This window comes from Nomascus leucogenys, chromosome 1a (genome assembly GCF_006542625.1).
Source record: "Nomascus leucogenys isolate Asia chromosome 1a, Asia_NLE_v1, whole genome shotgun sequence".
In the NCBI taxonomy this organism is placed as follows: Eukaryota; Metazoa; Chordata; class Mammalia; order Primates; family Hylobatidae; genus Nomascus; species Nomascus leucogenys.
The window spans coordinates 41,243,570-41,267,962 of NC_044381.1; the positions used below are offsets into that span (position 1 = coordinate 41,243,570).

Consider the following 24,393-nt stretch of genomic DNA (forward strand, 5'->3'; position numbering starts at 1 on the left):
GGCTGAGGCAGGAGAATCGCTTGAAGCCGGGAGGCAGAGCTTGCAGTGAGCCGAGACCATGCCACCGCACTCCAGCCTGGGTGACAGAGTGAGACCCCATCTCAAAAAAACAAAACAAAAAATGAAGGCCAGGGTGGGCTGGGTGGAGAGTCCTCCTGAGAGAGTGTTCCTGAGAGAGTTGGAAGGGGCCAAACCCCTGTTGGTTTAGGTATGCCAGCCCAGCCCTGCCTGCCCCGCTGTGTGGCTCCAGGCCCAGTGCTCCTGCTGTCTCCATGTGAGTGGCAGGTTCATGCCTGACCCAGGCAACCCCACGTCCCCCTGAGAGCTGGGTGATTTCGGGGCCAAGAAGCATGCTGCTGAAGCGTCCTTAACCTTTCCCCAACGCCTTTCCTGTATTATGTTCCAGCTTGCTTCTGGCTAATTCCTCGCTAATTCCTCACAGCACAGAGCCTGGCTCACTGGCTTCACGTGTGTTCCCCTGCATCACCCACAACATCGGACCCCTGTTCTTCCTCAGGGTCGGGTAGAGGAGGCTCCGGGTCCCAAGGATCCTGTGTGGTGCCTCGCCCTGAGGACAGGCCGGTGTATGACAGACTGCACTCTCTCAAGGCACCCCGCGAGGGAGGAGACAAACTCATTCCCATCAGTGACGGAAGCACCGGAGTAAGCATTGGAAACTTACTATTGCAGACACCAGGACCTGGGCCTTCCCTACACAAGCCTGGCCCTGTGCATACCCCAGAACCTGAGGGGCCGGGCCTGGGGTCTGCACTGTCCCCAGCACTCAGGAGGCTGGATAGCCTGCTTGGGACACCCCTGGAGCTGTGGGTGGTGTGGCCAGGACTCACCAGGCCTTTTGTTGTCTGTGTTCTGATGTGCTGACATTTGGGCCTTTCTGACCCTGGCAGGACTGCCCCTCCCAGGGTAGCTAATTCCTAGAGAGAGTAAAGGACCAGGCTGCCCTGCAAACTCACCTTTCCAATGCAGACCAACTGCCACAGAGCTCACACCCACCATCCCTCTATGGGGCCCTCACACTCCGAGCCACATCCCCCTGCCCTCCTCACCCCAGGGCGGGTACCAGACAGCCAGGGACAGCCCCTGTGCCCCAGAAACCAATGAAATGATTCACACCAACCTATCCTCAGCCCGCTTACCCTGCCTTGCCCGTTCCTTCCTGCAGAAACCACATTACCGTCTCAGGCCCACAGTTCCCCCTCGAACCCTCTGCCTCCTGACTGACCCTGGGCTTCCCTGTGGCCCCATGGTGTGGTGTGACATGCCCCTTTCTCTTGGAAACTGAGGATGACAAACCATCTTGTCAATGGCAGTGGTCTCCTGATCCTTCCTACACCTGAGTGATAATAAAGCCTCCATTGAACACAGCCCTGGCCTCATCTCTGTGAAGCTGGCTCACAGTGGTCCAGGCACCGGACTGCCCTTCACCTGCCCAGCCCATCTCCCAGTGGTCCCCGTGTCAGCCGGCAACATCCCCACCCAGGAGCCCGCAAGCCTGACCTGCAAGATGCTCCCAGGACCTGGTCACTTGGCAACTTACCCAAGCTGTGCCCCCCATACCCACAGTTTCTCTGAGCCTGAGGCCATCTGCTGCCTCTCCATCTCCCCAAGATCCCAGCACCGAGCCAAGAGCCCCATAAATGCTAATGAGAATGCAAACAAACTCCCTCCATGCAGCCCCATCGTGTTGTGGGAACTGTCTGCTCTGGTCTCCACACTGCACTGTGGGCCTCACAGGTCCTGCCCCACCATGTCCTGAAGAGCACAGGGCACTCAGCCTGTGCCATACCCCATGGGTGACCCTGGCCAGGTACCATGCCCTCTGTGCCTCAGTTTCCCATTGAGGAAAACAGATTCCCCACTCACACTGTCTCCTCCCAGGAGTTTTATAAAGTCGGCAGTGAGCTCTGTGCAAAGGGTGGCTTTGGCAGCACCACCAGTAGGACTGACCATCATACATTCCCAGGGTCGGGAGGTGCCCACTGCACAGTTGTAGAAACTGAGACTCAGGACTGAGGTCACTGCTCAAGGTGTCAGGTGCCTGGCCTGCCTGGATCTTTCCCACAGGCTTTTCTCAGGCAGACTGCATCCCAGGACCTCCCGTTGCACACAGCACGAGCCTGTGTGCCACATTCCTGGAAACAAGGTGTGGGATGACGCCCACTGAAAATCTCAAACCCCTCCCAAGGAAAGGCCTGCAGCCTGCAGCAGGGACAGAGAAGGGGAAACCTACCTGGGCCAGGCCAGCATCCTCATCAGTCTTCTGGGGGGTGTTCTCAGGGTCAGGTTCCTCACCCACGTCGCTGTCGGCCTCCTCGTGGGGGGTGACCTTCGGGACCTGGCTGTCCAGGGCCATCTCTGTGTGTGCCCCCAGTACAGTGGGGCTTGGGCCAGCCTCCAAGCCCTCCTCGCAGGGAAAGTTCTCTCCAGCCACACTGGAGGATGGACTGTCAATCCCGCTGTCCCGGTTGGGGATCTTTAAGCTACCACTCAGCTCTCCTGTGGGGCCTGTGTCTAGAGAGCGGTCTCCTGCTGCAGCCGGGCTGCCAGGGTCCCCACAGTGGGCTCTGGGCCCGACAGGGAGCGCCTGAAGCTTCCCTAGGGAGGAACTGCCAGGCCCAGTGTCTGGCATCCGTAGGGCAGCAATGGGTCCTGGAGGGGTTGAGGACCCCCCGCTTGACTCCATCCTTAAAGCTGAGCTCACTGGGCTCAGGTGGAGGCTGGCAAGGGGCTTCCTGTAGGGGAGAAACAAGCCGGAGTCAGTGCTAGCCAGGCATGGACCAGCCCCTTCAGGTGCAACCCCCAAATGCAGCCTCCAGGCAGTACCCTCCGCCCCCCACCCAAAGCCTGGAGCACGTGGGCTGGGGGCTGTGTGTGAAGTGTGAATGCCCTGGTCAGCTTCAGTTGGGTCTTGTACAGACAGGCTTTTAGAGAACAGAAAATGGAAAATGTTTTGTTTTAAAATTGTTTCTTCTGCATAAAAAAAATCAACCCTGTGGTGTGAAGCTATCTGCTATTCAATAAATTCAAAATAGATGCTCAAGGTAGTGACCATAACCAAAAGGAACACAGTGGCTTCTGTTTATAGCGCATCCGTGGTGCTTTTCAATCCTCTGATACTCCCAGGACATGAGGCCAGTGTCCTCCTCCTCCTCTTCCCCACCACTGCCTTCTGGACAGGTCAGAAAACAGCCCCCAGGGGTCCAGGGTCCCAGCTGTCTCCACTATCTCCCTCAGGGGAGGGCTGGGGCAGGAGGTGCGTCTTGCCAGAGGATGTGGACCAAGGTCTTTGCCCCAAAGCTCCTCCTCCCTCCCGTGCACTGGAGCCACCTCACACTGGCCCACCACACCTCTCATGGACCAAATTCAGGTGTCAATTCTAAGTGCACAGAGAATTCACCGGGCGCCTCTGAGGAGGAGCAAAGGTGAGACGGGCCTAGAGGGAGACTGTCATCCCTCAAAATCATCCTCTTGAACCTAAGACGCAGGTGCTGAGGAGCCTAGGGGCTGCAAGTGGCGGTCACTTATCCCCATACCTGATGCCACCAGCCTTTCCGAGGAGGGTGCTGAGGGTCGGCGGGCACAGGCGCCTGGCTCCGTGCTGGGGTCTGGAGTTGGCCGGCAGGGGCTCACACACGGTAGATGGTTTCCTTGAAAATCTCTTCCTGGCCCAGCAGGTTCAAAGTAGAGCCATTTAGGAGGTACTGAAAAGACATTAGAAGAGAAAGAAAACCACCTTCTCCAACTAGCATTTGGAGCAGCCAGAGGCCCCGGCTCTGCAGGGGTGTGGAGCAGGGAAGCTCCATGCCACCGCCCAGCATGGTGGACCCCAGGATTGGGGCATGGCCATCTGCACAGTCATATGCTCAGCCCCCAGGCTGGCACACAACGCCTCCAAAAGGGTGGGGCCTGCACCAGCAGCCATGCACTGTCGGGTGGGCAGTGTCTTGCTCGGCTGGAAACTCTGGGGCCAGGGCTGAGCTTGTCCCTTGCCATGCAGCATCCTGCGGCCCAGGGGAAGGGTCACCTTGAACATGCAGGTACTGTCCAGTGTGAGACGAGCCAGTGAGCATCGCCAGGCGCCTCCCCAGCCCACACCTCACACCCTCCCCCAGGCACATACAGAGAGGCTCCCTCAAACACTCACACTGATGGGCTGGCTCACACTCACAGTCACACGCACTCTCACACTCACACTTAGATATTCCTCTGCCAGCAGCTTTACATGCTCCTGCCTCACTTGCTAAGCGGAATAAAGAAGAAGCAGTGAAGAAACAGGCTTCACACTGTGACAGGCACACAGTGAGCTGGCCCTGGCTGCCTTGAGCCGGCAGGTGTGCCTCTGGGCAGGGCGTGGCGCAGGCCTGGGCTCCGGCAGCGTCCCTGTGGCTGTGGATGCTGACCAGCTCCACGGTGGAGCACCCCCACCCCGCACAGGCTCCTGAGTGCTTGCTGTCTTGGGGCAAAACCCCTTTTGAGTGGATGTTTCTTTAAATGACTCCAGAATCGCTCAGGTGGGCATTTATGATTGGCTACTGCCACATTCCTAACGAGTTCAATGGGCGGCAATATTAAGATTTCTAAACAGAAAATACATGTTTTGCTGCATTCTTCTCATAGCACAAGAGATAAACTCAAGTTTCCAGAGGTCAAACATGGCACAGCAATAAAAATACACCGGATGGAATGTGAGCTGTGCTAAGCCTCGGTGTGTTCAAAGGTAGCTGTCTGGTAAGACAGAGCCCCATCTCAGGGGAATTATGCTTCTGGTCAGGATGGAGTAATAGAAACCAGATTTACTATCACCTGGAACAACAACAACAAAAATGGACAAAACCTACGAAACAACTTTGCAAGGCTCTACACCAAGCAGTAAAACACCGTGGTCCCTGAGAGACGGGAATGAATGAGGCGAGCCCTCCTATTGCCCCAGCTCACTGCCCGGAGACCATTTCTGGGCCATGGATCAGGGAAGGGGAGCCCTGTGGGGCCCACTGGACTCTCTGAGTTGAGAAGACAAAACTGGGAGGCCCAGAAGACTAAGGTGGCCAGAGTCCACAGCATGGAGCCCTGAAGACAAGAGAGCTGCACAGAGAGAGAGAACCCGGAGATCTCAGAGGGGCCCCTCGAGGACCGTTCAGCATGTGTGCGGTGGGGAGAGCACATGAGGCCAGAGAAAGAACTGCCTGCGAGGACCACAGGGAGCTTTCACAGGGCAGGGACATGCCTGTGCCCACCAGCCAGCCTGAAAAGCCCCACAGGTCACAGGGCATTGCGTTGAATACTCAGAGGGTCTTGCTTCAGGAATGATGGATAATTAGCCCTGCAGTGATCACTGCTCTGGTCCCACCTAGCAAATATTAACAAACCTTAACAGGAAGTCCACATGTTTACCCAACTGCATCCCTGAACAAAGCTAAAAAATATTTATAGAACTACAAAAATATCTAGTGCATGGCAAGGTAAAATTCCCATAGTCTGGCATCCAATCAAAAATCACCAGGCAGAGGCCGGGCGCAGTGGCTCGCGCCTGTGATCCCAGCACTTTAGGAGGCCAAGGCAGATGGATCACTTGAGGTCAGGAGTTTGAGACCAGCCTGGCCAACATGGAGAAACCCTATCTCTACTAAAAATACAAAAATTAGCCAAGCATGGTGGTGCGCACCTGTAATCCCAGCTGCTCAGGAGGCTGAGGCAGGAGAATTGCTTGAACTCAGGAAGCGGATGTTGCCAGGAGCTGAAATTGCGCAACTGCACTCCAGCCTGGGCGACAGAGCAAGACTCTGTCTCAAAAAAAAAAAATTACCAGGCATAAAAGGGACTATACATAACGAAGAGAAAAAATTCAATATAAACTGACTCATAACTAACACAGATGTTGGAATTAGCAAAAAGGGACATTAAAAACTGCTATCATGTCTGTGTCCTACTATGTTCTAAAATCCAGTAGAGACATGGAGGATGTAAGAAGGCCCACATTAAACTTCCAGAGATGAAAACTACAAAATCTGAGACCAAAAACACACTGGAAGGAATTAAAAACCAATTAGACATTGTAGAAGAAAAACTAGTGAATTTGAAGAGACAGGAACAGAAACTACCCAAAATGAAACACACATACACACAGAGAAACTGAGCAACAGTGAAACGTGGAAAAACTTCAAGTAGTGTAATACATGTGTGATCAGAGTCTCAAAAAGGGGTGGACAGAAAAAATATTTGAGGAAATAATGACAAGTTTTCTAGATTTGATGGAAACTATAAATCTACACATCTAAGAAGCTCAGTGTAAAACAAGCACAAGAAATCCTTGTAGTTAAAACTTTTCCCACATAGAGAACTTCAGGCAAAGAGATCTTTACTGGTGAATTCTACAAACATTTCAGGAAAATAATGATGCTAATTCTACACTTACATCTAATGATCTTTCAGACTTTTTTTTTTTTTTTTTTTTTTGAGATGGAGTCTCGCTCTGTCACCCAGGCTGGAGTTCAGTGGCCACAATCTAGGTTCACTGTAACCTCTGCCTCCTGGGTTCAAGTGATTCTCCCACCTCAGTCTCCTGAGTAGCTGGGATTACAGGCACTCACCACCACGCCTGGCTAATTTTTGTGTGTTTTTTTTTAGTAGAGATGGGTTTTCACCATGTTGGCCAGGCTGGTCTTGAACTCCTGACCTCAAGTGATCCTCCCACCTCAGCCTCCCAAAGTGCTGGGATTACAGGCATGAGCCACCACGTCCAGCCAGATCTTTCAGAACATTTTTAAAAAGGGAATAGAATACAGATGAATCTAGAAATAATTATGCTGAACGAAAGGAGCCACAGAAGACCTACCGTGTTTTCTCATTAGTACAGAATTCTAGGAAGTGCAAAGTAGCCTATGGTGCTAGGAAGCAGATCAGTTGGGTGCCTGGAAGGAAAGGGAGGGGCTGTGGGGTTGGTGAGGGGAGGGGGTCGGTGGGTGGAGGGGGCTGGGGAGGTGGGGAGTGCTTACAAAGGAGCACAAGAGCTTTGCGGAATGTTGCACACATACTCATTACCTTGATTGTGGTGATAATTTCACGAGCATACCCCTATGTCAAAGTTTATCCAACTGTACACTTTAAACATATGCATCAATGGTACGCCAAGTATACCTCAAAGGGCTGATCAAGAAAAATCCTACCCTAGCCAGGTGTGGTGGTGGGCTCCTGTAATCCCAGCTACTGGAAAGGCTGAGGTAGGAGAATCGCTTGAACGCCGGAGGCGGAGGTTGCAGTGAGCAGAGATCTGGCCACTGCACTCCGGCCTGGGGGAAAGAGCCAGATTCTGTCTCAAAAAAAAAAAAAAAAAAACAAAGCCGGGCGCGGTGGCTCACGCTTGTAATCCTGGCACTTTGGGAGGCCGAGGCGGGCAGATCACGAGGTCAGGAGATCGAGACCACGGTGAAACCCCGTCTCTACTAAAAATACAAAACATTAGCCGGGCGTGGTGGCGGGCACCTGTAGTCCCAGCTACTCGGAGAGGCTGAGGCAGGAGAATGGCATGAACCCGGGAGGCGGAGCTTGCAGTGAGCCGAGATTGCGCCACTGCACTCCAGCCTGGGCGACAGAGCGAGACTCCATCTCAGAAAAAAAAAAAAAAAAAAAAAAAAAAAAGAAAAGAAAAATCCCAACCCTTATTGCCTTTGAACTGTACAAACTTGGTGAGTTTCAGACATTCCTGAGCATCGTTTTCCTTACCACAGAAGGGAGGATGGATCATAATGGATCATGAGGAGAGGTGAGGAGGTGTGTGGTTGCGCCTGGGAGGCTCAAGCAGCCCGGATCCCTGGACATCCTGTCCAGAGGAGAGGGGTGCACTGTGCTCATCAGAGGCCCTTAAATCACTCCCATCTTGGAAGGGCTTTTGTCCAAGAGCAGATGAACCAAAACAAATGAAGGACACTCACTTCCAGCTTTGCGTTTGCAACTCTGTATTGCAAACACCTGTGTTATGGATCCTGTCAGTACCCCCCAACTCACACACTGAAGTCCTAGCCCCCAGTACCTCAAAATGAAGGCATGTTTGGAGACAGGGTCTTTACAAAGGTAATCAAATTAAAAGCGAGGTTTTTAGGGTGCCCTTGGTGGGGGCAACCTGGGTTGAGGAGCCCCTAATTGTCACTTCATTTCCTTCTATTCTGTTGCAGGGACTTTTTACAGAGTATGCATTGTTTTAAAATAAAAGAGGTAATGAGAACAGAAAACAAGGGGAGCTGGATAGAGGGGCAGGAGAGGGATGAGCTACTTTGGGAAGTGTAGCTGGGCAGAGCCCCTCTGCGGCCAAAGGCTTTGCCAGCAGCAACCTTCCTGGGCTGGTGTGGCCACTGCCTGGACTTCAAGGCACAGGTGCACACACACATGCATAAACAAACGCACATGTGCACATACATACACATGTGTGCACACGTATGCTGAAAAACAAAAAGACCTTTATCTGAGGAATGCCAGCCCCTTTATATAATCAGGCATTCAGAGGCGCTGGAATGCAACACAGTCATGTGTCACTCCCCATCGAGCAAAATAGGTCCCTCCTGAAACCACTTGCTGTGCAGGCTTGAGACTAACAGATGCCAAGTAGCCCTAAAATGCCACATTCCCTGTAGTTCAACAGTGGCTGGCCAATCACTAACCAGTGTTATTTCTGTGAACCAATGAGAGTTCCTGATGAACAACGGTCACCACCCCCTCTCTTTTCTTTAAACACTTGAACCTCTCTTTTGTTCTCCAGACATTCCTTGAGGCAACTTGGAAGTGTCTCCCTGGCTGCAGTCCTCAACCTTGTGCTTGAATAAACTCTCTTTAGACTATATTCTGATTCTCTTGATTATTTTAGGTTGACAATGCATACACACATATAACACAAGTACACCCATGCACACCCATGCACAGGGTCAGTGCTGAGCACTTTCTCACATTCGCAGGGGACGTTTCTGTCCTTCATATGAGGACACTGAGGCTCCGAGAGGCTGGCCCTGGCACACAGGTGCTGGAAGCCCCTGGGCTTGGGTCACTCTGGTCTGCCCAGGGCTATGCCTACGTTTCCACAGTGGCATTGGGGGAGCCGAGGTCAGTTCTGTGTATCCAGCCACCCCAGCTCTCCCTTTAGGAAGCCCTGAGCTGCCTGAGGTGAGCAAGGCTGGAGCTGCTGACCCAGGTGAGCCGTGTCCACTGTGGACTCAGCCAGGGAACGGGTCCCAGACACTCAGGGCTGCCACCACGTAGCACGAGGAAATCCACAAACCTGAAGAAATTTAGAATGCCCCAGAATCCAGGGCGTCCTAGAACTGTTCATGTGTCTCCATCGCAGCCAGTGAGCAGGGGGATGAAGTGCTCTGGCCCCCGCCCTGTGTCCTTCCACAGTGCAGCGGCCCCCCAGATAGGCAGGGCTGTTCCCACAGATGGGCCACCAGTCTGCCTACCACCCAGCTCTACCTGCCACCAGATGTCCCTTCCCGGGGGCCGTGCGGGAGTCCCCCCCCATCTGAAAGAAACCCACCACGGCACCTGTCCACTGTGCTGCCTGGAACCTAGCAGGCAGGGACCTCCCCTGTCCTGTCGCTGGAGTGGCCCAGTGGCCCAGTGGCCCCTGGCACACAGGAGGCTCCATAACAACAGCATGTTATGTGGGGGAGCAACAAACGCATTAGCGGTGGTTTTTAAACTGCCCGTATATTCTTCGATGCCCCTTCAATCTAAAAGCGGACTCTGACATCCCTCCCCTAAATACAGAGCCCGTAAGAGACTCGCTGTAACTAGAGAGGGCAGCATGCGGGAGGCCAGGTCAGGAGGGAAGACAGCTCCGGGCCCTCACCCTTGGAAGCCAGCACCTCACTGTGAGGGAGCCTTGGCCACACAGAGAGGCATGCGGGGGCATCCCTGCCGACAGCAGGTGGCAGCCAGGCCTGAAGCCTTTGGGGGAAGCCTTTGCAATGGGTCCCAGCCCTGTGGGCGAGAGCCGCCCGCTGCACCCGGGTGGCCCAGAATCATGAGGGATGATGACGACAAGATCTCCCTTGTGGGTTACCCTGCGATAGAGAATCCAGGCAATACTGTAAGTGCCTCTATGTGATACAATAAACCATGTGAACTGCCTATATCTGCTGGTCCCCATATGGCTTCTCCCTGGCTTAACTTTGGTGCCTTGAGGTCCCAAACCCACTGAGGCCACCCACACTGAGCAAGACCCAGGGCACCCTGGCCATGCCCAGGTGTAATGGCCGGTGGCAGTCAATTAAAGCCACCAGGCTGGGCGCAATGGCTCACGCCTGCAATCGCAGCACTTTGGGAGGCCGAGGCACTTTGGGAGACCTCCACCTGAGGTCAGGAGTTCGAGACCAGCCTGACAAATATGGTGAAACGCCATCTCTACTAAAAATACAAAAATTAGCTGGGTGTGATGGCTTGCATCTGTAGTCCCAGCTATTCTGGAGGCTGAGACAGGAGAATTGCTTGTACCCATGAGGCGGAGGTTGCAGTGAGGAGATCACACCACTGTACTCCAGCCTGGGCAACAGAGCAGAACTCCGTGTCAAAAAAAAAAAAAAAAAAGAAAGAAAAAAGAAAAGAAAACAAAAATTAAAGCCACCTTGTGACCTAGAGGTGCCTGGAAGCCCAGAGTAATTACCTTGGGGTCTCAGCCTGGGAAATGCCCTGTCTGCTGTGGGCGTGGATGGAGGGGGGGTCTCCATCATCTCTGCTGAGAACTCAGTGAGGTGCCACATGCTCCTGAATTGGGGTGGTGGTCAGAGGGACCTCGGAGAGGGCAGGAGGTGAGGGCAAGCTGAGCAGGGAGAAGAGGAGGCGGATCAACGCAGCAGCTCCCCGTTTGCAGTCATGCCATGAGCAGACACTCACAAATATGGCTCACACTGCCACCTTTATAAGTTACTTCTACCGTTTAAGACTGTATAAGTCTTCATGACCCATAGCCCTGGCATGACGCTGTGACTGTGGACTGGGAGAACAGGCTGGACAGCCTGGGATCGGGGGCTGGTGGGTGGGGAATGTCTACCTCCCCCAAGGATGCAGCAGCTTTTCTTAGGGCAACCACATTTACTCCAACACCAGTTTCCCATGTGAGTCCATCTAGTCAAGAATGTTTCCCCCAAAAGGTTTGAAAGCAGGGTCTTAAACAGGTACTTGTACACCCACATACATAGCAGCATTCCCTACAATAGCCAAAGGGTGGAAGCCCCTCAAGTGTCCATCCCTAGATACCTGGATAAAGAAAAGGTGGCCTCTCCATAGAACAGAATCATGTTCAGCCTTAAACAGAAGGAGGCTGGGCGCAGTGGCTCACGCCTGTAATCCCAGCACCTTGGGAGGCCGAGGTGGGCCGATCACGAGGTCAAGAGATCGAGACCATCCTGGTCAACATGGTGAAACCCTGTCTCTACTAAAAATACAAAAATTAGCTGGGCATGGTGGTGCATGCCTGTAGTTTCAGCTACTCGGGAAGCGGGGGCAGGAGAACAACTTGAACCTGGGAGGCAGGGGTAGCAGTGAGCCAAGATCGCGCCACTGCACTCCAGCCTGGTGACAGAGTGAGACTCCATCTCATAAATAAATAAATAAACCAGAAGGAAATTCTGACCCATGCCACAACAGGGGTGGACCCTGAGGACATTATGCTAAGTGAAATAAGCCAGGCACAAAGGGACAAATCCTGTGTGATTCCACCTACGTGAGGTCCTAGAGGAGTCAAATTCACAGAGACAGAAACCAGAATGGTGGCTGCCAGGGCCAGGGGAGGGAATGGAGAGGGTTTAACAGGGACAGAGTTTCAGATTGGGAAGGTGAAGACGCTCTGGAGATGGATGGCGGTGATGGTTGCACAGCAATGTGAATGTGCTGAGGGCACTGTACTGTTCACTTAAAAACGATGAAGGAGGCTGGGCACGGTGGTTCATGCCTGTAATCCCAGCATTTTGGGAGGCCAAGGCGGATGGATCACCTGAGGTCAGGAGTTCAAGACCAGCCTGACCAATATGGTAAAACCCCCTCTCTACTAAAAATACAAGAAATTAGCTGGGCCTGGTGGCGGGCGCCTGTAATCCCAGCTACTTGGGAGGCTGAAGCAGAAGAATCACTTGAACCCGGGAGACGGAGGTTGCACTGAGCCGAGATGGCTCCATTGCACCCCAGCCTGGGAGACAGAGTGAGACTCCATCCCAAAAAAAAAAAAGATGAAGGTGCTGTGTTTTAGGTTATGTGTATTTTACTGCCATTTTTAAAAAGAAAACTTTTTTAAAGGTATGCAGAAGATTCTTATGAGAAGTTTTTTGAATTTGCACCAAAATGACAAGGTGTGAAGGGCAAGGCCCTGCACCAGGCCAGCCTCCTTGTCAACCTCCCTGCCCAGCTGGGGATGTCCAGGGGAGGCGGGATCGTTAGTATCCCTTTCTGAGACTGCAGAGCTCAGCCCCCATTCACGCACTCTTGCCCTCCTTCCTTGGTCCACATGCACAGCCACCACTGCTCCTCAGAAGACTGGCACCCTGGGCAGAGGCCTCATACAGACTCCCAGGTGGGGTGGGCCCCGGGCAGGGCCCACGGGTGCAGCCTCCAGGCCTGAGTCTGTGGTGCCCCACCTGGAGGGTGGGGCTGGGGGACAGCACACCTTGTGGCACAGAGCAGGGGGCCCTGTTCTGGAGGGCTGGGATTATTGTTAGGAGTTCAATACTTGCTTTCGGGGAAATGCAGCAACCATTTGCCTTTGGACTACTTTCCTGAGACTAGGGACACTCACCGGGAGGCGGCAAGCTCAGAAGGAGGGAGTGGGGAAGCTCATGTGTGGGGACAGAGGCACCATGGGCACAGGTTCGTGTCACTAGGCAGCAGGCAGCTTGTCTCCAGACCCAGACGTGGCTACACCCATTTCACACAGAGCCTGCCCTGCACTGTCCTTGCAGCCAGCCAGATCCAACCTCGGTAGGCTCATGTCCCTGTCTCCCTCCTCAGACAATGGGCCCCTTGTCACCTACCAGGACCCACAATATCTGTAGAAGAGAAGGCAGCACATGGGGAGAAATGTAAGGGATGAATGAAGGTCCTCGTAACCTGTTTCCTTCCCGACTGGCTCAGTCCCCAAGGCTGACGGTCGTCCTGGGCCAGGGACAGACAGGCACCACAGTGCCTGGCGCTGCTCTTCCTCCTGTCCTTGTTCATTGTTTTCGGCACATGCTTGCCTCCAAGCCTCCTTGTTCCACAAGCCCAGTCTCATCCTTGTCTAGGTTTCACACCTGCCCAGCACTGCCCTTACTGAGGGGCCTCAGTTTCCTTATCTGTAAACCAGGCTCCTGATAGACCCATCGGGGCAGGTGGGGAGGATGCATCGGGAGCTCCCAGCTTATGCACCAGTGACTCCCAGGTCACTCTTCCAGCCCAGGGACTAACCTGGGAGTCCTCAAGGGCCACAGGCCAGGAAGGTCAGGCCCGTCCTCGGACAGTGGTGAGGCTTCTCAAGAAAAGGTCATTTCAGCTCTAACCTCTGTACAACACAGCTGCAGGCCTCTGTGTGCAGGGCACTCGGCCTGATGTCACTTCAAGGGGTCTTGCACACTTCGTGGTGCTGGTTTTGTGTAGACATAGACCTCCGCCCCCTGAGGAGTGGAACTGGGGCCTCCTCCGGCCTCCTGTAACAGCCCAGCTGGGGACAAACCACTTCCTCCCTTTCACATCCAGCCGGCCAGCCCCACCCAGCTCTGGGGCCACTGAGCAGGTTGTGAAGATTTGTACTAGGCTCAGTCAGACACTTTGCAGGCTGGGGGGCCTAGGGCAAGTCAGCTGTGTGCCTTGGTTTCCTCCCCTGCAAGAATGGCTGACCAGCGCCCGCCCTGGGCATTGGCAAGCACTGATCTGAATGGCAGCGGCACCTGCTGAGCACGTCCAGCCCCGAACTACACTGAGCCTGGCACGACTCAGTCACCACTCTACAGATGAGTGTGGCCATGCTGTGTGACCCGAACATGCCCCTGCCCCTCGGGCCCCCTCTGCACAGTGGGCACAATCACGGTGACATCGGGTTGTGCTGCCACTGCCGCTAGGACCCTTCCATCAGTCCATGCACCTCTTGAGGTGGCCCCGCCACTGTCCCACACTGCCAGGCACAGCACAGGGTGCTGAGGAGGCTTTGATGGGCGCAGCACTCCTTCCTCATAGCCCCATGCTACGCAGGCCCGCATCTGCTAATATCTAAACTGCAGAGTGCAGAGGAAGCTTCTGGAGCCACACTGTGTGGGAAAGCCTAGCCCCCAGGACACGTCTGGGACCACCCTCCTCTGTTCAGGCAGAGGAAGGCTCGCACTACCCCCTGACCCCCAGGCCTGGGTGACATGAGAGGAGCTGGCCGTGGTCTCGATGCCCTGGCTGGTGTGCTGCCAGCCGATGGGAAAAGGCTCCCTGCATCTGGTCAGCCTTGGACCCGGGCCCCTGCCAGACTTCGATGGGGACACAGGCAGGCACCGTTCATCTTGTGAGAGCCTAAGCCGCCCCTAGACGATAGGCAACACTGTCCCAGCACTCGGCAGTTTACAAAGGCTTTTCACACTTGCCATTCAAGGCCCACAATAACTCTGAATTCTTACACATCATGCTACAGGAACCCAGAGAAAGACAACAGAACAAAAACAAGACACCATTCCGTGCCACCACAGCCACTTCCTGCCTTGAAAACATCCGTCTCCCTCAAACGGCTCCTGCCCTGAATGTTCCTACCACCCCAAAGTTCCACAAAAGCAGTTAGGATCTTGGGGCTCGGCCAACACCTCAGGACCAACCCCACTCACCTGTCTTCTAAAGGCGAGCGAGTTTCTCCTCCGGGCTGAACTTCGTGCAATAGCGAAACACAACTTCCTTTTTTCTAATTTTCGCAATATGGGTCACAACATGATGGTGCATTTGCATTTCCGCATCATTACGCTGGGTGAGAGGAGCTTGGCTCGCTGGTTCTAGAAGGTGCAACTTGCAGGGTGGCGGGGGCACTGGCAAACAAATATGCAATCCACAGCTCTCCACTGACCAGGTGCTTGGCTCACAGCTGTGGCAGCCGTGCTGGTTTAAAGGGCTGCGCACAGAGGACCCACAACCACCATCCTCCTGCTTCTGCTGGGTGGACTTTTGTGAGTAGATCTGCTGTGTAGATCTTCAGGGAGGAGGGGCCCAGCAGGGAGTGAGGGGGCCGGCCCTAGACCAGACAAGCCCAGAGTGAGCCCAGAAACACACCATCAGAGGCTTCCTCAGACCCTCTTGGTGGGGAACAATGAAATGGCCACAAGTTAGAAGGTGAAGAGGCCCCTCACAAACAGATATTTCAAGATGCTTCCTGGGAGACCTGACCCACGAGGGCTGCTCCAACAGGCCCAGCACCTGCCCCGCTGAGCAGCCTCACCAGGAGGGCACCCTCATTGTTTTAGGGAGAGAATCAATAAATAATAACACCAGGTCCTGAAGGGCTTGGCGTGCAAAGTCTGACTCAATTTTAATAATGCTTGTTAATCCAGCCTTAAATTCATTTTTTTTAAAGCAATTTCTCACCTGGGCATGGTGGCTCATGCCTGAAATCCCAGCACTTTGGGAGGCCGAGGAGGGAGGATCACTTGAGGTCAGGAGTTTGAGACCAGTCCGGCCAACTTGGTGAAACCCTGTCTCTACTAAAAATACAAAAAATCAGCTGGGCGTTGTGACGCATGCTTGTAATCCCAGCTACTAGGGAGGCTGAGGCGGGAGGACCACTCGAACCCCAGAGGTAGAGGTTGCAGTGAACTGAGATTGCACCACTGCACTCCAGCCTGGGGGACAGAAAGAGACTCTGTCTCAATAAAAATAAAAGAATAAATAAATAAATAAAAGCAATTTCTCTGGGCCTCAGTTTCCCTGTGCCAGGTACTGCCGCAGGTGCCCTGTGGATGGTTGCTCATCGGGCCCCTTCATGCCCCTGTGGCGTATGGTTATCCCTGTCTGACAACAGGGAAACTGAGGCTCGGGACACAGTGGTGTGCCCGCCCCCCCAAAAGCTAAAGGCCAAGGTGATGTGGATTTTGTCCCCAAGTTCCCTGTGTAAGGATGCAGAACTACACCCAGCCGTGACAAGGATGGGGTGGACAGTGTCACCTGAGCTCAGACACATGGGTGCTACGGCCTCAGCCACATCCCTGAACTTCTTCTTCTTCTTTTTTTTTTTGAGATGGAGCCTCACTCTGTGGCCCAGGCTGGAGTGCAGTGGCGCAAAGTCAGCTCATTTCAACCTCCACCTTCTGGTTTCAAAGATTCTACTGCCTCATCTTTCCGAGTAGCTGGGATTATAAGTGCCCACCACAATGCCCAGCTAATTTTTTGTATTTTTAATAGAGACTGGGTTTCACCATGTTAGCCAGGCTGGTCTCAACTCCTGACCTCAGGTGACCTGTCTGCCTCAGCCTCCTAAAGTGCTGAGATTACAGGCATGAGCCACCACGCCCAGCCATTGACGAACTTCTTGAAGCCTCCATTCTTCCTCCATGAAATGGAGAAAATGTGGATGCATGTGGTGGAGTTTTTGTGAGAAATGAGGGCTTTGCCCATGGTAGGTACTCAAGGGATCCCAGCCACCGACATTTGAATCACCGTTGCTGTGCTGTCAATGCCCGGGCCCTGGAGTCTTGGCTCCTGCCCCCTGAGGAGGCAGCCCGGGACCATCCAGATGCTTCCAGCCCAGGCCAGGAAGGACAGTGGTGCCTGCCACCACCACCTGGTTCAGCCTTCTCCTCTACAGATGTCCCCTGTGCCAGAAGGCCAGCAGTAGGGTCCCATTAGGACCAGGGACACAAACCCAGGTCCACTAGGAATACACAACTGTTGTCCTAAGAAGGTCAAGATAAATTCTGGCAGCACAGCAGCAGGCTGGCTGTGATGACCTGAAAGGTGAGGGGTTGAGGAACAAAAAGAGGATGGGGAGGGGTTTGTGGCTGGAAAGTAGAACTGAGGCCAAGTGTCCTGTCGTCCCTGGTGGGGGTGAGTGGGAGGAAGTAGTGCCTCCACCTGGGAGTGACATCATTCAAAAAGAAACATGTTTGTGGCAGCCAGCCCCCCAGTGGCCCAGTGATTATCAACTGCTGGTTATCTGCCTCTCCCACTGTGAATAGAGCTGACCTGTGGACACTACTGTACAATAGGACATTACAGAAATGATGAAGGTGACTTCCAAGGCCAGGCCATACATAACACTGCAGCTTTTGCCTTTCCTTCCTGAATCACTCACTCTGGGGGAGCTCGCTGCCATGTTGTGAGGATGCTCAAGCAGCCCTGCAGAGAGGCCCATGCAGAGAGGAACTGAGGCCCCCAGCCAATAGCCAGCAACAACTTGTGATGTGTGAATGAGTCACCTTGAAAATGATCCTCAGTTTCAGTCAGGCCTTCAGATGACACTGCAGCCCCAGCCACTATCTGTAGCCTCATGAGAGATCCCCAAGCCATAGCCAAGCCACACCCCAATACTGACCCATCAAAACTAAAGAGTTGTTTCCTGTTGTTTTAAAGTGATGTAGTATTTTCATCAGGAAAAAGGGCAAGGGATGACCTGAAGTTGGGGAATGGTGGGATCAGCCCACAGTGGAGAAGCGACCACCAGGAAGTATCAACACATATTCCAATTTCTCTGACCAATTATTTCACTCATGTTCCAATGGCTCAAATGAGTCCTCTACCCTGGAGGGCTCCTGGTGACCACGGAGGGCTGCTGGGGGCCACAGTGACAATCCATTGGTGCTATTCAATCTCAAAGCCCTTGAATAACTTTGTGGAGTCAGAGGCTCTGCAGAGAAGGCCCTGTGCCTCCAGTGTCCCTTAGCCTGTCCCTCAGGGGTGCTGTTCATCCTCCCCCAGGTGGCTCACTTCATGAGGGGTGGGCGCCTCTGATGAGAAAGGGGGTTTCCCCAGGACTTCTGCTTTGTCCCAGGGACCCCCAGCCCTGTCTTCCAGGAAAGCTGGCCATGGCCGGGCAGAGGAGCTCTGAAGTCCAGGACCCAGAGGGTCTGTGTGGGACCACAGAGGCCAGGATGGAGAAAGTTTATGGGCAGAGAACTGTCAACTAGGGGGAGTGCCCGCCCACCAGGAGAGAGGCCCAGGGGGAGCACCCCACTAGGAGAGAGGCCTGGAGGAGCACCCACTCACCAGGAGAGAGCCCCATGGGGAGCACCCACTCACCAGGAGAGAGGCCTGGGTGGAGGGCCCACCCACCAGGAGAGAGGCCCAGGGGGATCACCCACTAGGAAAGAGGCCAAGGGGGAACACCCACTCACCAGGAGGGAAGCCCAGGGTCTCTACCCTGTTCAGCATCCCCTGGCCTAATTTCTCTCAGCTGGCCTAGGGGCTCTTCCCTGGTGGGTGAGTGCTCTCCCTGGGCCTCTGTCCTGGTGGGTGAGTGCTCCCCATCTGACTGCAAGGAACAGAGCCTCCACAACTCTCCCATTGCCAGCACTGGACTATGACTAAGCCTGGGACTGTTACGGCAGCCAGCTGGCCCTGGCTGTTACACCCCATTCCTTCCCAGGGTTGCTACCAGTTTATCTGCTGTGGGGGAAAGTGTCCACCTGACATCTAGTAGTGACACTTGGGGTGCATTTTTTCAGGGAAGCCATCTTACCCATGGTGATTCTGCAGCCTTTGAATGGAAGGTTTAAGGAGGAAGGCAGCTCATATTTACCAAGCACACAGCATAAGGCAAACCCTGCTCTGGGCTGGTTTATGGGTGACATGAGGACGTGGGGATAGGAAGAGTCCTCATGGGGGAATGAGGACATGGGGATGGGGGACTTGGGGACACGAGGGATATGGAGACATGCAGACATGGGGACATGATGACAGGATGTAGAGGACATGAGGATATGGGCATTTTGGGACACGAGAGCATGGGAAGTGGAGGTCATGGAGACATGGGGACGTGAGGATAAGTGGACGTGGGAACCTGAAGACATAGGGACATGAGGACATGAGGACACGGGGACATGACATGAGAAAATGGGGAAAGGGACATGGAGACATGAAGAATATGGAGACATGGGGCATGAGGACATGGAGACATGGGGATATGGAGACATGGGAACACAGGGACTCGGGGACGTGAGGGATATGGGGACATGAAGAATATGGAGATGTGGAGGTTATGGGGACATGAGGAATGAGAACACGCACACATGAGGAATGTGGAGCCACATGGACATAGAGAAGTGAGGGCATGGGGGTACAGGGGACGTGGGGACGTGTGGTCTTGGAAACATGGGGGAATGGGGACACAAGGACATAGGACATGCAGACATAAGGGACACTCGCTTCAGCCATTGACCTTCCAAAACAACCACACAAATGACCAAGGACATTTAATACAGTCTTATTAGGGCTGATTTTTTTTTTTTTTGAGACAGAGTTTCCCTGTGTTGCCCAGGCTGAAATGCACTGGACCGATCATGACTCACTGTAGCCTCGACCTCCTGTGCTCGAGGCATCCTCCCATCTCAGCCTCCTGAATATCTGGGACCACAGGTGTGTGCCACTATGCCTGGCTAAGTTTTTATTATTTGCAGAGACGGACTCTGGCTATGTTTCCCAGGCTGACCTTGAACTCCTGGGCTCAAGCGATCCTCCTACCTCAGCCCTGCAAAGTGCTGGGATTTACAGGCATGAGCCACCGAGCCTTGCCCAATGTCAGAGATGTGCTGAAGGTCCAACAACAGAGAACTAGTTCAACAAATTACCCTATTTCAAGACTTACTATAGTAGTTATATTTTATTACCTAAAATAATTTTATTATAGTAATTATTTTCATTAATAAAATAATTACTATAATTCAATAAATTTTGGCTGGGCACAGTGGCTCACACATGTAATCCCAGCACTTTGGGAGGCCGAGGTGGGCAGATTGCCTGAGGTCAGGAGTTTGCGACCAGCCTGGGCAACACGGTGAAACCCCGTCTCTACTAAAAATACAAAAAATTAGCCGGGCATGGCAGCGGGCTCTTGTAGTCCCAGCTACTCGAGAGGCTAAGGCAGAAGAATTGCTTGAACCCGGGAGGCGGAGGTTGCAGTGAGCCAAGATCGCGCCATTGCACTACAGCCTGGGCGACAGAGCGAGACTCCATCTCAAAACTAAACAAATAATAAAATAAAATAAATTTCAAAAGCAAGACAATGTGGTATCAACATAAGGATAAATCAATGGAAATCAATGAACTAATAGATTTTCATTCATTTGTTCAATTGATTTTCAATGAAGGTGCCAGTACACATCAATAGGGAAAGATACGTCCTTTCAACAAATAGTAATGGAACATTTAGATAGCCGTACCAAAAAATGAACCTTGACTGCTTACTCATACTATACACGGAAAATAGCTAGAAATGAATCCAAACCTTAATTGTGAATGCTAAAACTGTAAAGCTTCTAAAAACACATAGGTGAAAATATTCATGAATTTGAGGTTGGTAATGATTTCTTAGGGTATAAAACGCACTAAGCCACACACACAAAAAACTTGGTAAACAACTTCTTCAACCTGAAGATATGTTTCATCAACATAGAAAACTTCTGCTTATCGAAAGGCACCATTAGGAACATAAAAAGGCCGGCCACATATGGACTCTGAGTGATGATGTGTCAATGCAGGCTCATCAATTGTAACAAATGTCTCCTCTGGGGAGGATGTTGATAAAGGCAGTGTCTCTGAATGTGTGGGGTCAGGGAATATATGGGAAATCTCTGTACCTTCCTCTCAATTTTACTGTGAATGTAAAACTGCTATAAAAAAATTAAGTCTTTAAGGCAGGGCATGGTGGCTCATGCCTGTAATCTCAGTACTTTGGAAGGCCAAGGAGGGTGGGTCACCTGAAGTCAGGAGTTGGAGACCAGCCTGGCCAACATAGAGAAACCCTGTCTCTACTAAAAATACAAAAATTACCTGGGCATGGTGGTGTGCACCTGTAATCCCAGGTACTCAAGAGGCTGAGGCAGGAGAATCACTTGAACCCAGGAGGTGGAGGTTGCAGTGAGCCGAGATCATGCCACTGCACTCCAGCCTGGGTGACAGAATGAGACCCTGTCTCAAAAAAAAAAAAAAAAAATTAAATCTTTTAAAAAAATTTCAAAGGCAGCAGGGTGCAGTGGCTCATGCCTGTAATCCCACTACTTTGGGAGGCTGAGGTGGGCAGATCACCTGAGGTCAGAAGTTCAAGACCAGGCTGGCCCACATAGTGAAACTTCATCTCTACAAAAATACAAAAATTAGCCGGGCATAGTGGTTCAAGCCTGTACTCCCAACTACTCTGGAGGCTGAGGCAGGAGAATCACTTGAACCTGGGAAGTGGAGGCTGCAGTGAGCAGAGATCATGCTACTGCTGCACTCCAGCCTGGGCAACAGAGCGAGACTCTGTCTCAAAAAAAAATAAAAAAAGAAAAAAGAAAAAAGAAAAGAAAAAAAATTTCAAAGACAAATCACAGATTGGGAGAGAAAACATTTGCAATACATATATCTGATAAAATATTTGTGTCCAGAATACATAAAGATTCCTGCAAATCAATGAAAAAAAAAAAAGACAAACGATTCCATTTTTAAAATAAGAAAAAAAACTGGAACATATATTTGACTTAAGTTACCTAAACAGACAATAAGTATATGAGCTGGTGGGCAACACTGCCTGCCACCAGGGAAATTAAAAACCACAGGAATGATTACAGCCCCAGCTGAATGGCTACAGTGAAAAAGACTGACAATGCCACCTGCTGGCAAGGATGTGGAGCAAACGTAACTCTGCGAAACTCTCATGCTGGTGGAAGCAGAAAATTGTACAACCACTTTGGAAAACTGTTTGGCATTTCCTCACAAAGTTAAATATACACTTCTCTATGACACAGCAATTGCACTTCTAGGTATCTACCCAAGAGAAAAGAAAACATCTGTCCACACAAAGACCTGTACACAAATGTGCAGAGCAGCTATATTCATAACTCAAAGCTGGAAACAACCTCAAGTGTCTAACAACTGGAGCATGTGTAATAAGCAAAGTGTGGTGCAGCCATTATATGGATGGAACAGGATTCAGCAATAAAAAGGAGTAAGCCACTGATATAACAATGATGTAGAGCTGGGTATGGTGGCATGTGCCTGTAGTCCCAACTACTCACAGGCTGAGGCAGGAGATTGCTTGAGCCCCGGAGGTCAAGGTTGCAGTGAGCTATCATTGCACCACTGCACTCCAGACTGGGAGACAGAGCAAGGCTCTATCTTGGAAAAAAAAAAAGCACTTATATGGATGGATCTCAAAGCCAGACACAAAAAAGACTGTTAGATGAAGTTCAAAGACAGGCAGAACTAGTTTCTGAAGTCAGAACAGAGGTGCCCTGTGGCACTCTGGAGGGCAGTGTCTTAGTTTATCATGGTTGCTATAACAAAGTCCCACTGGCTAGGTGGCTGAAAAGTCAAAAATTTACTTTCTTACATTCCAGGAGGCTGGAACTCTGAGATCAAGGTGTTGGCAGGGTTGGCTTCTCCTGAGGCCTCTCTCCCTGGCTTGTAGGCAGCCATCATCTCCCTGTGTCCTCACGTGGTTGTCCCTCTGTGAGTCCTCAGCTCTTCCTATTGGACACCAGTCATGACAGATCAGCACCCACTCTCAGCACCTCATTTTAACTTCGTTACCTCTTTAAAGGCCCTGTCTCCAACCCAGTTACATTCGGAGGTACTGGGGATTAGGGCTTTAACATGTGTTTTGCAGGGACATAGTCAGGCCCATAATAGTCCCTCAAAGTGAGAACAAGGCAAGGATGCCTGCTGTCACCACTCTTATTCAACATAGTGGAGAAGGTTCTAGCCAGTGCAATAAAACAAGAACAGAAACGAAAATGCATGCTGAGCAGAAAGGAAGAAATAAAATTGTCCATGTTTGCAGATGACATGATTGTCTACAAAGAAAATGCCAAGAAGCGAAAACAAACAAACAAACAAACAAACAAAACTCCCAGAACTAGTATGTGAATTTAGCAAGGTCAGGGATACAAAATCAAGTCACAAAAATCACTTTAATTTGTATATACTGGCAATGAACATGCAGACACGGAAATGAAAACTATGTTGCCATTTACACATTAACTGTGGTACATCCATGCCACACAACAGCACTCAGCAATAACAAGGAAACACTATTGACACACACAGCAGCCTAGATGTGTGATGACTCCCCTGCATGAATTCCCTTAGATGAATCCCAAGGGATTATGCTGGTGGAATAAAGATAATTTCAAAAGGTTACATGCTATATGACTCCATTTATGTAACATTCTCAAAATGACAAAACTGTAGAAACAGAGAACAGATTGGCTGTTGTCAGGGGCAGGCAGGGAGCAGGTGGACATCAAAGGGCCACAGGAGGCTCCCTGTGCTGGTGCTGCTCTGTGTCTTGACTGTACCAGTGTCAAGGTCCGAGCTATGATATGGTCCTATATCATTTTGCAAGCTGTTACCACTGGGGAATCCTGGGTAAAGGCCCATGGTATCTCTGCATTATCTCTTATGTGTCTATACAGTCATTTCAAACTAAAAAGTTTAATTAAACAACCAGCTAGTGGCATCTCTTGGCTCTACTTTTTTTTATTTTTATTTTTTTAATTTCTTTTTTTTAGAGGGAGCTTTGCTCTCGTTGCCCAGGCTGCCTCAGCCTCCCGGGTAGCTGGGATTACAGGCATGCACCTGTAATTAACCATGCCTGGTTAATTTTGTATTTTTTTTAGTAGAGATGGGGTTTCTCCATGTTGGTCAGGCTGGTCTCGAACTCCTGACCTCAGGTGATCCGCCCACCTCAGCCTCCCAAACTGCTGGGATTACAGGCGTGAGCCACCGTGCCTGGCCATCCCTTGCCTCTTAAGAGAAACAGTGAGCCGACAAGTGACTCACAGTAAAGCTGGAATCCTCAGCATCATCTCAGAGTTGGCCCGGCTGGAACCTGGCCCTTGCAGCCTCCCAGCCTCATTCCCCGCCTCTACAATGATTGAGAGCACCTCTCCCTTCCCTCACGGGCCCTGCCTCTCACGTCTGTTCCCTCTGCTCCTTGGCCACCTGGCCACACCAGCTTTAGAGCTTCCTTCTGGGTGCAGCTGGCTCTCGGACACATAGACACCATATTGTCATCATTCTCTAGGCAGACTGTGAGTTCCATGAATGCAGGCAACGATGCTCCAAGCATCCTCTCATGTCTCCTTTTCCAGAAGACAAAGCTGTGGTTCAGAGAGGTGGAGGAAATGTCAAGGCCACGACACTCAGAGCCTAACAAGATGCAGCTGAGGTGGCTGGTCTCTAGGACACAGCCCAAGGTTCAGGACAAAGGGGAAC

At 51.9% G+C, this 24,393-nt stretch overlaps 1 protein-coding gene across 9 annotated transcripts in view; it reads right to left on the bottom strand.

Annotated features, from left to right (window-relative positions):
- Positions 1-24,393, bottom strand: part of FGD3 (FYVE, RhoGEF and PH domain containing 3) — a 120,686-nt gene that overhangs the window by 57,646 nt on the left and 38,647 nt on the right. For 3 of the 9 annotated variants that reach the window (XM_030803054.1, XM_030803090.1, XM_030803136.1), the window contains 2 exons: positions 3,555-3,722; positions 2,252-2,753 (listed from right to left, as the gene is read on the bottom strand). In XM_030803054.1, coding sequence (XP_030658914.1) covers positions 2,252-2,704 — 453 coding nt within the window. In that variant the 5' untranslated portion in view covers positions 2,705-2,753; positions 3,555-3,722. Of the gene's footprint in view, positions 1-2,251; positions 2,754-3,554; positions 3,723-12,790; positions 13,041-14,828; positions 15,549-15,576; positions 15,602-22,499; positions 22,645-23,221; positions 23,674-24,393 lie in introns of those variants that run through there. The other 6 variants (XM_030803373.1, XM_030803021.1, XM_030803284.1 and 3 more) reach the window with 5 other exon arrangements.